This window comes from Oryx dammah, unplaced genomic scaffold, assembly GCF_014754425.2.
Source record: "Oryx dammah isolate SB20612 unplaced genomic scaffold, SCBI_Odam_1.1 HiC_scaffold_12, whole genome shotgun sequence".
In the NCBI taxonomy this organism is placed as follows: Eukaryota; Metazoa; Chordata; class Mammalia; order Artiodactyla; family Bovidae; genus Oryx; species Oryx dammah.
In genome coordinates, this window is record NW_024070196.1 from 8,177,485 (window position 1) to 8,195,187 (window position 17,703).

Here is a 17,703-nt window from a genome sequence, read left to right on the forward strand (position 1 = left end):
TAAACATAGATGTGAGAACAGGACATTTTGAATGGAAAACTAGCATAAACCTCAGCTTAAGTGTGTAAGCTCGAGGCGAGAAGGTATAAGGTATGTGCCAAGTATTATCTTGATATTAGTTTGAAAATTGTGAGAAATCAGGTAGGCATGCATAAGAACTTGGGCCCAAAGGTCTGACTTTGAGTTCTATACTACCACTGAGTAACTTTTCACTGACAAGGTATTTCACTTCTCTGAGCTCCAGGTGCCACCTCTGCTGAAAGTGGGACAAGAGTTCTGGGGTTGTATGGACCGAGTGAGGAAATATGTATACAACCACTTGATAAAATCCAGAGCCCTACACAGTGCTAGATGTTTTATTATTGTCTTTGGGAAGGGAAGGTATTGAGTAGAGGAGTGATGTGTTAGAACATTTATTCATTCATCCTGTTCATAAATGAATACAAGAAATAGCTAAAAATAAGCATTCATCATCACTGAGTTACTTTATGTCATTGTGTTTAGGGATTGGAGGCTCACCTTCAAAAGAGAAGGGTCCCCTAGCTGCCCACCATGGCTGCAGAGGCTGAACCCAACAAAGCAAGAAGTGAGTATCAGTTCTTACCTCACAACTCAGCGACTGGTGCTTAACAACTCTATTGGTTATAAACTCTCAGAGTGCTAACTTTATTGGCAAACCTGTAAGAATCCATCTCATTCCCTTTATTTAAATATAACCAACTTTTGAGAGATGTAGAGCAACTTGAGAGATGTAGAGCACGTGTTCCTCTACATATATATTATATTCCACATATATATATATATTCATCTTAACTGAATATACTGTCTGATGCGGTCTTCAGTAGTCATGTATGGCTATTAACTGACTAGCTTGAAATGTGGCTAGTGAAAGTAAGCAACTGAGTATTTAATTTTAATTCAATTTACTTTCAATAGAAAAACTGATAATTCAGTTATTGGAACACTTTTAAGCATGTTTGGAGCAGCTTGATTGGGCATGTGAGTCTATGTTTTTAAGTGGACATTTTATAAATAGAGATAAAGTATTTCTGATATAAATTTGGCATCTGAATTGAGATGTATGTAAGTACAACATACTTACAGGATTTTAAAGACAGAACAAGAAAAGGAATATATTTTGTTAATTTTTAATATTGATTAATGTTGAAATGATAGTTTATATATGCTTTATTTAAAATATCCTATAACAGTTATTATATGTTATTAAAATTAATTTCATCTCTTCACTTTTGAAAATGTGACTACTAGAAAATTTTAAATTAGAAATGGGGTACACAGTATACTTCATTTAGAGCTGCTCTAGATTTGGCTTCCCTGGTAGCTCAGTTGGTAAAGCACCTACGTGCAATGCAGGAGACCTGGGTTTGATACCTGGGTCGGGAAGATCCCTGGAGAAGGAAATGCCAACCAACTCCAGTATTCTTATCTAAAATTCCAACAGACAGAGGAGCCTGGTGGGCTACAGTCCATGGGGTCTCAAGAGTTGGACACTTAGCCACTAAACCACCACTAGACTTGGCAACATTTCAAGTAGTCTTAAATTTAGGCTTATGTGGCCTGATTGAGGAATGTTTGGTGCTGAACATAGAGCTGGGATGATTAAGATTTTCTGTTTTGTTATTACCTTCACTTGGTTCCTGTACCCAGGCAGTCTGTGATACAGGCCATCTGACATCTATCTGTCCAGGGTTACAAATATAGATAGTGCAGTGTGAATCACCTTAACACTCTTCCTATTTGGATAATACAGCACATTTTTCAAGATGGAAAGGGTAGAAAAGGAGGATGATCCAGGAAGTGGAGGAGGAATGTTCTTGAGCTTGACTTTGTCTTTGGGTCATGCCTGTAATTACTTAAATTAGATTTGAAGTCTTGTTTCTATGAGCTTGGAATCCCCCTACATCTTCTTAGCAACCTAACCCCAGTCTGAGAATGTAGTGATTTTTTGGGGGAAGAGGGGTAAATTGTAGTCTCCCTGAGGTACATAAGAAAGTTATTAGTCATTCATTGTTGCAAAGAGAATAAGACATTTTGCTTAAGGAGAATATAATTGGGGAAGTGAGTAACCTTGTATCTATAAGAGACAAGAGAATGCCTTTAAGTTAAAATTGAAAAGCTGAGTCTTAATGCAGTATGGGTTGTGGAAAAAATTGTTGAATGTGGCTTTTAGATGATGAAAAGCCGTATGCCACTTGAAATTTAGACTTTGCTTGGTTTTAACATTCTTTCTCAAAAGAAATTAGAAATAAATTTTGTTTTCTTCACTTAAAAGTCATGGAATCAAATGTAAACTATTTTATTAGAGGTGTCTCTCTGGGCATTTCTTCACTTCCCAGTTTCTACAGCTCTGCATAAGAGCAAGTTACAGGCTCCTAGTTCTAGCTTCCCTCTCCCTCTCCTCCTAAGTTTCTCTGGTTCCCCAACCCTTTGTTTGTTTTGTAATTGTTTGCTGTATGCTTGTTATTTTTAGCCAAGGAATTTTTTTTCCTACAAAATAAAACTTAGGAAGAGCTCAGATATGTAAAACAGATAAAGTCTAAGCTGCTCTGAGTAAAGAGGAGCCCCCAAGGCAGTGAAATTGATGAAGCACAACTTTAAAACTGCTGCCTGAGTCTCGATTTGATTCATTGTGTTATTTCTCTTGGGATCCTTCCTGTTTGAAATCTTACCTCTAATAATACAATGTGAAAAGCCTTATATCTTTAAAGGGAAATTCATACTGAGTGAACTGGCAACAGCAGGTGTTAGTGATGTATGATGGCCTCTGTGACAGTATGATACTAAATGTCATGATACTCATTTTCAATTTTTCTGGTGTTAGGCTCTAAGCCCCTAGAAGGCTGGGATACTAAGTGGTCTTATTTATTTCAATGCATTTAGCACCAAAACAACACCTAGGACTTAGTAGATAATTAGAAAATATATACTAAACTGAGTCTTATTGAATATGCATACTAAGTTGCTTCAATCATGTCCAACTCTTTGGGACCCTATAGACTGTAGCCCTCCAGGCTCCTCTCTCCATGGGTTTTCCAGGCAAGAATACTGGAGTGGGTTGCCATTTCCTTCTCCATCACTGAATGTGAGTTAGTGCTTTTTTGTTTTTGTTAGTCGTTAAGTCGTGTCTGAGTCTTTGTGACCCTGTGGTCTGCAGCATGCCAGGCTTCCCTGTCCTTCATCATCTCCCGGAGTTTGCTCAAACTCATGTCCATTCAGTCGGTGATGCCATCCAACCATCTCATCTTCTGTCACCCTCTTCTCCTGCCCTCAATCTTTCCCAGCATCAGGATCTTTTCCATTGAGTCAGCTCTTTACATCATGTGGTCAAAGTACTGGAGCTTCAGCACCAGTCCTTCAAATGAATATTCAAGGTTGATTTCCTTTAGGATTGAGTGGTTTGATCTCCTTGCTGTCCTTGAAAGATTCCCAAGAGTCTTCACCAGCACCACAGTTCAAAAGCATCAATTCTTTGGCACTCACTTTTCTTTCTTTGCTTCCTTCTTGCTTTTTTAACACCTGTGAAATCAAGCACAGGCGTTCAGACACTGACTCTGACTATACAAGCATGGGGGGCCTTAGCCATATGGCCATACATCTTTGTGTAGGCAACCTTCTTAGTAAACTGTTGTGAAGTTTCTGAAGAATGCAGCCTGTCTGTAGAGAAAAATGGGAATCTTGTGATTAAGGGCAGTTATTTTGTTATGATTATAAGAAACACATGTTTGTTAGGCCCCAGGTCTTTCTGGATGCAGGAAAGACTTGCTTAATGAAAGACTTGCTTAATCAAGAGATGGCCAGTGACTCATTTTCTGACATAGTTTCCATAATTAGATCTTCTTCCAGTGTCTTCACTTCAAATTAACTAGAGCAACTGAACAGATTCTATAAAGCATTGAGAGAAATCTGAAGTTCTATGAACTATTAATCACAATAGCATTAAACTGGTGATATATGAAGAGTGAGTTTAAAAAAAGATAAAATAAGTGTAAGAAAATATTTTAGGCTAGTGAAATCACTTGTCATTAGAGATTCATTTTCTTTCTTTATGGTGATATTAATATTTACACTCATGTTTTAGATCAGTTTAATATGACTATTTCAACCTCTTCATGAACTTTACCATAAAATATTTATTATTACTTATAATGACTTTTTATTGCATTTTGGGGATTTAGTAACTTGAAACCAAAGTATGAAGAGATTTCATTATTTGCAAACCTATTCATGAATTAGTTTTGGATAAAAAGGACTATAATAAAACTAGATTTTTTCAAACTAATTTAGAAAGTTAAAATTTATCTTTGTGCTATTGAAGTAATGAGGATTGATTAATGAAAGTATTATATAAACACTGTTGGGTAAAATTTGGCCCAATGACAGTAAATGATACAACTATAACTACAGTAATAATAATTGGTCCCATTTGAAAGTTTATTATGTGTCAGGCCCTGTGCTAAATGCTTTGTAACCCAGTCCAATGTAATCTTCAAAACAATTCTGTGCAATATGTATTATTATTATTATCTCTATTTTACAAGTGAGAAAATGAAGGTTTAAGGACAATAAAATATAGTTCATGAACAAATTGAAATTCAGAGCAAAATAGTACACCTCAGGAATGAGAGCTCTTAAAAATCATTTTGTATGCTGTGGATATGTATTTTCAAATAGAGCTTTAATGACAGACTTTTTTTTTTAACAGAGAGGGAGGAGACCTTGACAGCTCCCTTTTAATAATTGAAGTTATAATGTGCACTTGTACATATAAAGGCTGCATGCTTACATACTTATCCCATTGTGAACAAAGAAATAAAAGCCTCAAAGATTATTAACTGATAAATTCTTAACATCAAAGTTGTTTAATTTCTTGCAATTTTAGATTCATTTGTTGAACATATACCTATCCTTGGATATTATAAAAACAAAGAACACACTATCTCTGCCTTTTCTGAGGCTTTGAGATATGACTTGTCTTGTGATGCCTTCAATATTTAACTCTTTGGTTCAAAGGCTACTTTTTAGTAATGTGAGAAGATCATAACAGCTGCCTCAGGACCTTAGATGACAGTGAGGGCCCAGGACTGCTCATTTGGAGTCAAGGTGTCCATATCTTCGGTAGCACGATCTCTAGATCTGTGTGAAGTCATTCTTGGTGGCTGCCCTTCTCTGCCCCTTTAGGAAGATCCCAGGCCTTGTTCTGATGGTGAATACTGAACACACTGGTCAACAAGGAGCCCAGCGAGGAAGAAAATGCTGCCTTGGGAATTTAAGCTCCGCTGTCAAAGGCTAGGTTTTAGTCATGAAAGGGAAAGCAGAATGGCTCTCTCAGCACATTACAAGAGGGGCAGAATGATTGCTGGCTTGACATGAAAATGTCTTAATCTGTTCAGGAGGCTGCAGCAGAATATCATAATGTGGGTGGTTTATAAATAATAAAAATTCATTTCTCATGGTTCTGGAGGGTGGGAAGTCCACGATCATGGCATCAGCAGATTTGAGGTTTGGTGAAGGCCTGCCCCCTCATTAATGGATGTCTTCTCACCATAATACTCACATGGTGGGAGGGGGCTATCTAGCTCTCCGGTTCTCTTTTATAAGGGTACTAATCTCAGTAATGAGGCTCCACTCTCATGGCCTAATCACTTATCCAAAGCCCCACCTTCTAATACTATCACATTGGGCATTAAGTTTCAACATATCAATTTTTGGTGGATGTATATACTCAGTTTTAGCAGAAAATGTCAATGAAATGTGAGTACTCCATTAGGGTGACCAGCCATATGTCAAAGGAGTCTCCAGAACTCACAAGGACTGTGTGATAATTAGGAAAAGTAGCAGATGTGTTAAAAAAAACCAAAACCCAAAACCAAAAGAAAGCAAGCAATTCGGGAGACCAGCACCTTGTGGTGCTGACTTTAGAAGGCGGCTGGCCTCCCTGTGTCTCAGAGCTTTCCCTGAAAATGAAGATGAGATCATCTCTAAGGTCTTCTGTGGAATGAAAATGCAATGGTTTTTATGAACATACATTTTCACCAAAAACTAATGACTTAATCATTTTACATATTAATACATGAATATTGTTTGTCATGTATGACCCATGACAATATTGTAACTATAAGTAGTTGTAGGGGGGGTTTGATTAGTTAGAGGAAGGAAATTAGAGGAGGAAAGGTTGTCTTGAGAGGGGAAAAAAAAGAGGACAGTTTGTGGAGTCACACCTTGGAACAGATCACTGCCTTTGAACTGGGACCTAAGTGGTCTGGTTAAAAGCCCCTTCAAAATAGATTTCAGTTGAAACTTGGTGTAAGAGACAATTTTAATACCTTAACTCCTATCTCTTAGATGTGAAGACACTGCATCCTATGACATTGAATGGTGACATTTATATGAACCATTTTGTGATTTACATGTGACTTTGTGTTCCAGTTTATTTGAAGAGTATGTCCACTTCTTCACAACTGTGTGCATGAAGTCTTGACAACTACTTTTGCAAAGAAGAAAAAAATCCATCAATCATTGTCCTTAGAAATATGTAGGCAGCCCTGAATGTGAGCAGATACAGTGGCAAATGTGGGAGCACAGGGAGATTTGAATTTGGTGATGACTTGACATGCTTTCTATGGGTAAGAGAAGGTGGAAGGGAGAAGACAGGGAGCAAAGGGAGATGCCCTTTCTTTAATAACTGCAGAGTGACAGCCTCATCCCAATGATGGGATATCTTAGTAGATGCTTTCTCTCCTAACCCAGCACTGTTCAAATGGCTTAAGAGTCTAGCTGTTCCTCCCATTCACTGCTTGGATCTCCCTCCTCAGGATATCACTGCCCCGAAGTAACAGTGGCCCCTGGCCCGTGAGTCTGCATGGTGAAAAACAAGGGGAAATTTTGTGAAGGAATAAAGAGTTTACTCCAGTGTTTCATTATGAAAATTTCAAACATATAGCAAGCTTGAAAAAATTTTAAATCAATACCCATAGGCCTACAACCCAGTGCTCACCATTCATATTTTATGTTATTTGATTTATCACATATTTATTCATCAAGCAACATACATAGCCTTAGTCAGAATTCAATATTTTTAAATAGTTTTCGTTTAATGTAAAATGTACAACAATGAAAAGCAGAGATCTTAATATATATTCACTGAGTTATGATAACGTAGCTGTGTAATCTATTGTATATCAAGATATAGAACATTGTCATCTCCCTGGAAATTTCCTTCATGTCCCTTCTCAGTGAGCCTTGAAGATCACTGTTCTGGGTTTTTCTCCTATATATTAGCTATATTTCCACTAGAACTTTATTTAAGTAGAACCATATAGTATTTGTTTTTTTGACATAATGTTTTTGCTTATATAACATAATGATTTTGAGATCCACTCATGTTGTGATGTATGTCAGTAGTTTGATCCTTTTTTGTTGCTTAGTCGTATTTCATTGCATGATATACCAGTTTATCTGCTGTTCTCTTGTTGATCCCCATCTGGCTGTTTCCAATTTGAGTTTATTATGAATATAGCTGCTGTGAGCATTCTTGTACAAGTCTTTTGTAAATACATGTTTCATTCTCTTTGGAAAATACCTAGGAGTGGGATCGCTCAGTCGCAGGGAAGGTGTATATTAGGTGTATATAAGAAACTGCCATAGCTTTTCCAAACTATTTATCCTATTTTGTATTTCCACTGATGACACGTGAGGTTCCAGCAGGTCCACTGCCTCATCAACATTGGCTGTTACCAGTCTTTTTAATTTTAGCCATACTGGTGAGCATGTGGTGGTATCTGCTATGGTCTCAATGTTTGTGTCCCCCTAAAATTCATATGTTGAAATCCTAATGCACAATATGACGATGGTATTAGGGGTTGAGGTCTTTGGTGGGAGGTGATTAGGTCATGATGAGTGCTTACATAAAAGAGGCCCTGGAGACCTTCCTACTCCTTTCCACCAAGTAAGGATACAAGTAGACGTCTTTGACCAGGAAGAGGGCCCTTCGCTGACCATACTGCCAATCCTGATCTTGGACTTCCAGCTTCCATAATGGAGAGAAATAAATTTCTGTTGTTTACAAGCTACCCAGTCTCTGATACTTTGTTGTATCAGCCCACACAGACTAAGATAGTATCTTATTATGGTTTTAATCTGCATGAAGATGGAGTTTCTAAATGCTTAAAGTTTGAGTAGGTGAAAAGAAGAGAAAATGTTGATCCTAAGGTTACTTAAAGGAAGTATAGTTAAAGAAATGGGGAACATGCTGGCCAGACTGAAAAGCTGATTTGATAAGTAATATACTGAAATTTTGCTGTGTCCAGGGTAAGAGAAGAAAGCCAAGAAACACTTATAAACATCAAAATCAGCTAAAGGAAAGGAGAGGAAATATATAAGGAGGAAATCTTAGACAAGACTAGTTAAGATGATATATTTTATGTACACGCTATAGAATTCTATGACTTCCCTGGTGACTCAGAGGGTAAAGCGTCTGCCTACAATCTGGGAGACCTGGGTTCAATCCCTGGGTCAGGGAGATCTCCTGGATTAGGAAATGGCAACCAACTCCAGTCTTCATGCCTGGAAAATCCCATGGATGGAGGAGCCTGGTGGGCTACAGTCCATGCGGTCACAAGGAGTCGGACATGACTGAGTGAATTCACTTTATAGAACTCTATACATAGCTCTGGGTAAAATGAATAAGAATCTTAGGAAAATAGTTATCATTATAATGCTACTGACTTGAAGATATATATTTTTTATTTAAGTGCTATTTCTACTAAATTAACTTAAACTTTTGAGTTTTATTTTTCAGTTATAATGTTATCAAATTATAAGGTAAATACTCTTGAAGAAATGTACAGTCATATTAATTAGTCATCAGATATAGAAACTTGGATAGACTTACTAATAACTTGTGTATTCAATCATTTGTGTCTTCTATATTTAAAAGCTTTCAGAGCTAAAGGAGATTTCAATTCTGTGTGTTTTCTTTGGTCTCCCTGGACTTAGGATAATCTAACATTCTGACCATTGTAAGCTAATTTAAGTAAAATATTACGTTGAAGGAACATTATGTTAACTTTTTTGCATTCTAACAGCTACTTATATAATTCACATTTTATAATATCCTGCAAGATTCATAACTTTCCAAATTTCAGTTTCATAGTTTTGCCGTTTTTGGTTAAGAAAGTACATTAATTACATTAAAAAAGTAAACCATTTCTCTGTTTCTATTTCAGATTCTATATTAGAGATTCCCAAGCAAGATTTTTTTCAAGAAGCAAAAACTCTCATTGCTCAACATTATAAGAAAATAAATGAGGTTAGTGTTTTGAATTTAACTAACATCGTATTTTTCAGGAAACTAATAACAGTTTTTGTATACTACAACAATTGTTACAAATGATTGCATGAACCCTAATAGATTTTGGACAGAAGAGAAAATGAAATCCTTACTAGCTATAAAAATTGATTTCAGGTTGCATTTAAAAATAAAAGATTTTTCAGCTCTACAGGTTATTTAATTACATATATGTTCAGTTTGTAAATTTAACTTAATTTTTAATGTTTTCTGTTGTTGAATTACAATGGAAGTTTTCGGATTAAATATCTCAAGTAAAGATCCCTCTTTAAACACTGTTAGATGAAGCTAAACTAGAAAACACACTGTGAGATGTGTCCCTCCTACGCCACCAGCATGCCATACTCACCTGTATCTTTTTCCACATCACTTTGTATCAGGACTGTGTACCAGTCTGATTGTTCCTTGAGGGCAGTAGCTGTCTTGTTTAAATGGTGCATCCCTAGCAGCGAGTCTTGTGCCTAGCTCGATAAGTAATTGCTTAATGGCATAGACTGGTGGGAGGAATGAAAGGGAAAGGGGTGGCAAAGAGATAGGAGAAAAGGGGACAGGATGAAATTTTGGAGGAGAGCACCCAGAGGAGAGATGGGAACTTTGGGGAGCAGTGGCTGCTGTGACAGATGGCCCTTTGGGGAGACAGGGGAGAGAAGATCTAGGATGGTTTACTGTGTGCCACACTGTTCTCTCTTTTGAATATTTTTTTAAAGAAAAAAACCCCATATTTTTAAATAAATATTTTAACTTTTTCCATGTTTCCTATTGAGGGGGAAGAGGATTATATATTTGTTTAAATTGTGTTTCTGCTGTATGATAGAGAGAATCAGCTATATGTCCACATATATCCCCTCCTTCTTGAGCTTCTCCCATCCCTTCCCCACCTTTGGTCACCGCAGAGCACCAAGCTGAGCCCCCTGTGCTATAGAGCACATTCTGACTAGCTGTCTATTTTACACACGGCAGTGCATATACATCAGTCCTAATCTCCCAACTTATTCCTCCTCGTCTACTCTGTGTCCACCGATCCGTTCTGTACTTCTGGGTTATTCCTGTCCTGAAAATACGTTCATCTGTACCATTTCCCTAGATTGCACACTTGCACATTAATATATTATATTTGTTTTTCTCTTTCTGACTTACTTTTCTCTGTATGACAGATTCTAGTTTCATCCACATCTCTATAAATGACCTAATATTGTTCCTTTTATGACTAAGTAATATTCCATTGTATATATGTATCACATCTTTATCCATTCATCTGTCGATGGACATTTAGGTTTCTACCATATAACTCAGCAACACCACTACAGAGCATATACCCTGAGAAAACCATAATTCCAAAAGACACATGCACCCCCAGTGTTCATTGCAGCATCATTTAAAATAGCCAGTACATGAAGGGTTATAATTTTTACATGTGCTTGTGTTGAATGGTCCTGTAGGCTGAGACTGACCATAGGTGGTTTTAATCTTGTAATCAACACTGTTAACATTGCTTACTAATTTTTGCCTCTAATCAATTAGAAGTACTTACAAATTGTATGGATTTCAGTGGTAGGCATGTGAGATGAAAAGTTTACACTCTTCAGAGTTAGATAGCTGTGCCTTAGAACCTTCACCTACTTTTAGAATTTTATCTAATAATAAGAGGACAATATCCTACCTTTGGCTGCTTGGTAAAATGTAATACCAGTGTACTGAAACCTCCTTATTGGCATTTTGAGTTGGCATCTGTTTACTTTGTCTGAACCTTTTCTTGTACGGAGAAGAGCCACAGTTCTATCTATGGGCTAGAGAATTACTAGACTAGAACAATTATAATTGTTTGGATAACTGCCTATCAGAGACCTGGGACTATATTATTTTCTATTACTCAAGGTAGTCAAAATTAGTAAGCAATTAAGTGATTGCAAGGATCTAAAATACATATCCAATTAGTAATATGCTTTCCCTAAGAACCTATGTCCATGTGTAAGCAGTTATTTCTGATTCAACAGAGAATTTTGAGGATATTATCTTTTTTTTTCTTTTGACATTTGAAGATTCTCCAAAGATGGCTGAAAGTGAATTCTTATTTGTCTATTTGAAAACTTCTATTTTAAAATTGACTTTAAAGCTGTATTAGAAAATATCACATTTGAGGAAAGCATCACTATTTAAAAATTTATATATATATTTTAAATGGAATATAACCCTATGCTTGTTAAGGGCTTTTAGAGAACTATGAAAGATAACATCTACTTTATCTGAGTATTTTCATGTGCTTTAAGTAAATGTCTTATACAGTGAAGTACTTTGTAAAATATATTTAGTGGGTATAATTTTATTAATTTATTACCAAATTTGTTACCTAGTTTTATACAGTTAAATTTAATTAAATTTATTTTTGTTTATAGAATAAAGTTCCAGGTACTTCTATAAATGTCTTCAGAAATAAACATCAGAAACCAAAATCTACCAAATTCATACCTTTGGAGATCAAAAAAAAGGAAACACTTGATGCAGTCCAAGAACTTCAGGCAGCATACAAAAGGATTTGTTTTCCCAAGGACCGTTCCAAAAGCGGACCTTCTGCGGAGCCTCCACAACGGACTGCTTTCAATGAGCCACACATTTTTAATATAAAAAAGAAACACGAGGAGCCTATAGATCTAATTGTGAAAGGTAAGTTTTTTGGTGGAGCAAAGAAGTTCGGCAAGCCATCAGGCAGAATTATTTGCTTATGGTGTGCTTGTAATGAAATTTCTACATTCAAACAAAACTCCACATTTTAAATGCTAGCAGTGAAAGGTAGGGAGGCATGATTAGAAGAGTTGCTAACTTCTGGGAGCCATCAGAAGGTGAAAAGAAGGCATCCTTGTGGAAAGAGGAATGCAGAGGAACAGAATGGGTTGATCACTTCTTCCAGTAGACACAGTTCCTAGAGCAGGCAGAGGCTCATGGCTCTGGGGTCTGTTGTTGAGTTGGGTAGCTAGGGTAGGTGAGCTTTTGATGAGGATGTTACCCCAAGACCGTAAAAGGATTTGGGGGAGGTATAGAGTTTCCTTTAGGACCTATTGTGGTAAAGGTTTCTTCTTCATCAGGATTTCGGTAAAGTGGAACCTGGAGGTCTATTTAAGCAGAGTAATACTGTTTTTTGAGACTAATGTGTTTTCCTGGCCAGAATAAATGACCTCTCAAAATACATTTCTAGTTATAAACTTTCATAACTTCATCTACATTTCCCTCTTTTGTTATTGCTTCCTATGTTATTCATTCATTTGAATTTTTTTCACTCAATGAGTGCCTGCCCTGTGTCAGGCGGTGTGTTAGGAGTTGGAAACACAAAGTTTAAAAGGCTCAGAGAGTAGTGGCGGGGACACATATTTGGGTAATTTCTTATTCTGACAACAGCTGACATACAGTTGGTGCAAGTGATTATGGAGACACTGAGGAGTAACCAACCAGATGCCAGAGGGAAACTTTCTCAGATGAGACCTCATTAGAAATGGGTTTTAAGGCGAAGTTCATTAAAGGTAAGTAGGAACAGGAGAGGCCATCTGGATCAGTGGGAGAGCCAAAGGACAAAAGAAAGTGATATGTCTTGGGGAAGGAGAGATTTGGTAAGAAATGAAGTTGCGGAGATGGGTGAGACTAGGTTTTGATGCGATTATAATAGCAGACCCAGGAGTTGACCCATGTATATTCAAGAGCCAATGATATTAAAGCTGGGAGAAGGGGAAGGAGTGAAGTATGATTACTTCTTTCTGTCAAGAAAAATAAAACTGGCAGTAGGGCCTGTGGAGAGAATGGTGGCAGAAAGAGACGAGAGGAGGCTGCCCAGGAAAGAGATGGTCCACATAAGAGATGGCAGGGCCTAAAGTAGGGCAGGAGTGAAGCATGAAGTGTCCAGGAGGGATTTATTGCAGTGTTTCTCAGTGTAGTGTTCAGAACACTAGTCATGAGTGACTCACCTTGACACAAGGGTTCTTTGGTTAGATAAGTTTGAAAAATGCATTTACTTCTTGGAGATTCATATTGAAGATTAATGTATTGAAAGCTCTAAGAAATACTACAGGAAAGAAATCTGTTTAATGTTTTTAACCTGCCTATCACCAATTTGCTTAACCAAAGAATTCCCCAAGAAAGATACTTAGGTTTCTAGACGGGAAAACTCAACAGGTATCATCAAGAGAATTCAGAGGGAGAAGCAGATTTAGGGCAGGTGGAGACAGGAATGGGAAAGATAACCAATTCAGTTGTAGACCTGTTCAATAGACATGCATTGGGAGATAAACAGTTGGAAGTTGGAAATGGAGCTACTTAGAAAGAACCAGGTTAAGACTGAAGATTTATGTTGGGGATCACTGCCATAAATGAACCATTGTGGGGTTCATACATTGTTCAACCAACATTTATTTACTGTGGGAGAGATATAGAGATAAAAGATGTTTCTTGCCCTCAAGAATTTCAAATTTCATGTATGTAATTTGTGTACAGTTGGATTAAGGAGGATAAATAGGTGATTATAGTATAGTATGACCGACTGTAATAAAAACCAGCGCTACTGTTCTGAGTTCAGTTCAGTTCAGTTGCACAGTCGTGTCCGACTCTATGCGACCCCAGGAATCGCAGCACGCCAGGCCTCCCTGTCCATCACCAACTCCCGGAGTTCACTCAGACTCACGTCCATTGAGTCAGTGATGCCATCCAGCCATCTCATCCTCTGTTGTCCCCTTTTCCTCCTGCCCTCAATCCCTCCCAGCATCAAAGTCTTTTCCAATGAGTCAACTCTTCCCATGAGGTGGCCAAAGTACTGGAGTTTCAGCTTTAGCATCATTCCTTCCAAAGAAATCCCAGGGCTGATTGCCTTCAGAATGGACTGGTTGGATCTCCTTGCAGTCCAAGGGACTCTCAAGAGTCTTCTCCAACACCACAGTTCAAAAGCATTAATTCTTTGGCAATCAGCCTTCTTCACAGTCCAACATTCACATCCATACATGCCTACTGGAAAAACCATAGCCTTGACTAGATGGACCTTAGTCGGCAAAGTAATGTCTCTGCTTTTCAATATGCTATATAGGTTGGTCATAACTTTTCTTCCAAGGATTAAGCGTCTTTTAATTTCATGGCTGCAATCACCATCTGCTGTGATTTTGGAGCCCCCCAAAATAAAGTCTGACACTGTTTCCCCATCTATTTCCCATGAAGTGATGAGACCAGATGCCTTGATCTTTGTTTTCTGAATGTTGAGCTTTAAGCCAACTATTTCACTCTTGTCTTTCACTTTCATCAAGAGGCTCTTTAGTTCCTCTTCACTTTCTGCCATAAGGGTGGTGTCATCTGCATATCTGAGGTTATTGATATTTCTCCTGGCAATCTAGCTTGTGTTTCTTCCAGCCCAGCATTTCTCATGATGTACTCTGCATATAAGTTAAATAAGCAGGGTGACAATATACAGCCTTGACATCCTCCTTTTCCTATTTGGAACCAGTCTGTTGTTCCATGTCCAGTTCTAACTGTTGCTTCCTGACCTGTGTATGGATTTCTCAAGAGGCGGGTCAGGTGGTCTGGTATTCCCATTTCTCTCAGAATTTTCCACAGTTTATTGTGATCCACAGAGTCAAAGGCTTTGGCATAGTCAATAAAGCAGAAGTAGATGTTTTTCTGGAACTCTCTTGCTTTTTCCATGATCCAGCAGATGTTGGCCATTTGATCTCTGGTTCCTCTGCTTTTTCTAAAACGAGCTTGAACATCAGGAAGTTCACAGTTCACGTATTGCTGAAGCCTGGCTTGGAGAATTTTGAGCATTACTTTACTAGCATGTGAGATGACTGCAATTGTGCGGTAGTTTGAGCATTCTTTGGCATTGGCTTTCTTTGGGATTGGAAGGAAAACTGACCTTTTCCAGTCCTGTGGCACTGCTGAGTTTTCCAAATTTGCTGGCATATTGAGTGCAGCACATTCACAGCATCATCTTTTAGGATTTGAAATAGCTCAACTGGAATTCCATCACCTCCACTAGCTTTGTTCATAGTGATGCTTTCTTAGGCCCACTTGACTTCACATTCCAGGATGTCTGGCTCTAGATGAGTGATCACACCATCGTGATTATCCAGGTCATGAAGATCTTCTTTGTACAGTTCTTCTGTGTATTCTTGCCACCTCTTAATATCTTCTGCTTCTGTTAGGTCCATACCATTTCTGTCCTTTATCAAGCCCATCTTTGCATGAAATGTTCCCTTGGTATCTCTAATTTTCTTGAAGAGATCTCTAGTCTTTCCCAATCTGTTCTTTTCCTCTATTTCTTTGCATTGATCGCTGAAGAAGGCTTTCTTATCTCTCCTTGATATTCTTTGGAACTCTGCATTCAGATGCTTATATCTTTCCTTTTCTCCTTTGCTTTTCACTTCTCTTCTTTTCACAGCTATTTGTAAGGCCTCCCCAGACAGCCATTTTGCTTTTTTTGCATTTCTTTTCCATGGGATAGTCTTGATCCCTGTCTCCTGTACAATGTCATGAACCTCATTCCATAGTTCATCAGGCACTCTATCTATCAGATCTAGGTCCTTAAATCTATTTCTGACTTCCATTGTATAATCATAAGGGATTTGATTTAGGTCATACCTGAATGGTCTAGCAGTTTTCCCTACTTTCTTCAATTTGAGTCTGAATTTGGTAATAAGGAGTTCATGATCTGAGCCACAGTCAGCTCCTGATCTTGTTTTTGTTGACTGTATAGAGCTCCATCTTTGGCTGCAAAAAATATAGTCAATGTGATTTCGGTGTTGACTATCTGGTGATGTCCATGTATAGAGTCTTCTCTTGTGTTGTTGGAAGAGGGTGTTTGCTATGGCCAGTGCATTTTCTTGGCAAAACTCTATTAGTCTTTGTCCAGCTTCATTCTGCATTCCAAGGCCAAATTTGCCTGTTACTCCAGGTGTTTCTTGACTTCCTACTTTTGCATTCCAGTCCCCTATAATGAAAAGGACATCATTTTTGAGTGTTAGTTCTAAAAGGTCTTGTAGGTCTTCATAGAACCGTTCAACATCAGCTTCTTCAGCGCTACTGGTTGGGGCATAGACTTGGATAACTGTGATATTGAATGGTTTGCCTTGGAGATGAACAGAGATCATTCTGTCATTTTTGAGATTGATCCAAGTACTGCATTTCAGACTCTTTTGTTGACCATGATGGCTACTCCATTTCTTCTAAGGGATTCCTGCCCGCAGTGGTAGATATAATAGTCATCTGAGTTCACTTCACCCATTCCAGTCCATTTTAGTTCGCTGATTCCTAGAATGTTGACATTCACTCTTGCCATCTCTTGTTTGACCACTTCCAATTTGCCTTGATTCATGGACCTGACATTCCAGGTTCCTATGCAATATTGCTCTTTAGAGCATTGGACCTTGCTTCCATCACCAGTCACATCCACAACTGGGTATTGTTTTTGCTTTGGCTCCATCCCTTCATTCTTTCTGGAGTTATTTCTCCACTGATCTCTGGTAGCATATTGGGCACCTACTGACCTGGGGAGTTCCTCTTTCAGTATCCTATCATTTTGCATTTTCATACTGTTCATGGGGTTCTCAAGGCAAGAATAGTGAAGTGGCTTGCCATTCCCTTCTCCAGTGGACCACATTCTGTCAGACCTCTCCACCATGACCCACCCATCTTGGGTTTTCCCGTGGGCATGGCTTAGTTTCATTGAGTTAGACAAGGCTGTGGCCTTAGTGAGGAGAAGGCAATCGCACCCCACTCCAGTACTCTTGCCTGGCAAATCCTATGGACAGAGGAGCCTGGAAGGCTGCAGTCCATGGAGTCACTGAAGGTTGGACACGACTGAGCGACTTCACTTTCACTCTTCACTTTCATGCATTGGAGAAGGAGATGGCAACCCACTCCAGTGTTCTTGCCTGGAGAATCCCAGGGATGCAGCGGCCTTGTGGGCTGCAGTCTATGGGGTCACACAGAGTTGGACACGACTGAAGTGACTTAGCAGCAGCAACAGCAGCAGCAGGGGCCTCAGTGTGATTAGATTGACTAGTTTTCTGTGAGTGTAGTTTCAGTGTGTCTGCCCTCTGATGCCCTCTTCCAACACCTACCATCTTACTTGGGTTTCTCTTACCTTGGGCATGGGGTATCTCTCCACGGCTGCTCCACCAAAGCGCAGCCACTGCTCCTTACCTTGAATGAGGGGTATCTCCTCTCTGCTGCCCTTCCTGACCTTCAACTTGGGATGGCTCTTCTAGGCCCTCCTGCACCCATGCAGCCACTGCTCCTTGGATGTGGGGTTGCCCCTCTCGGCCTCCGCCTCTGGCCTCAGCCCAGGGTGGCTCTTCCCAGCTGCCACCCCT

At 38.7% G+C, this 17,703-nt stretch overlaps 1 protein-coding gene across 1 annotated transcript in view; it reads left to right on the forward strand.

Moving 5' to 3' along the window:
• Positions 1–552: 552 nt before the first annotated feature.
• Positions 553–17,703, forward strand: part of IQCM (IQ motif containing M) — a 439,185-nt gene continuing 422,034 nt past the window's right edge. The window contains 3 exon segments of the mRNA XM_040251672.1: positions 553–586; positions 9,246–9,328; positions 11,761–12,028. Coding sequence (XP_040107606.1) covers positions 553–586; positions 9,246–9,328; positions 11,761–12,028 — 385 coding nt within the window.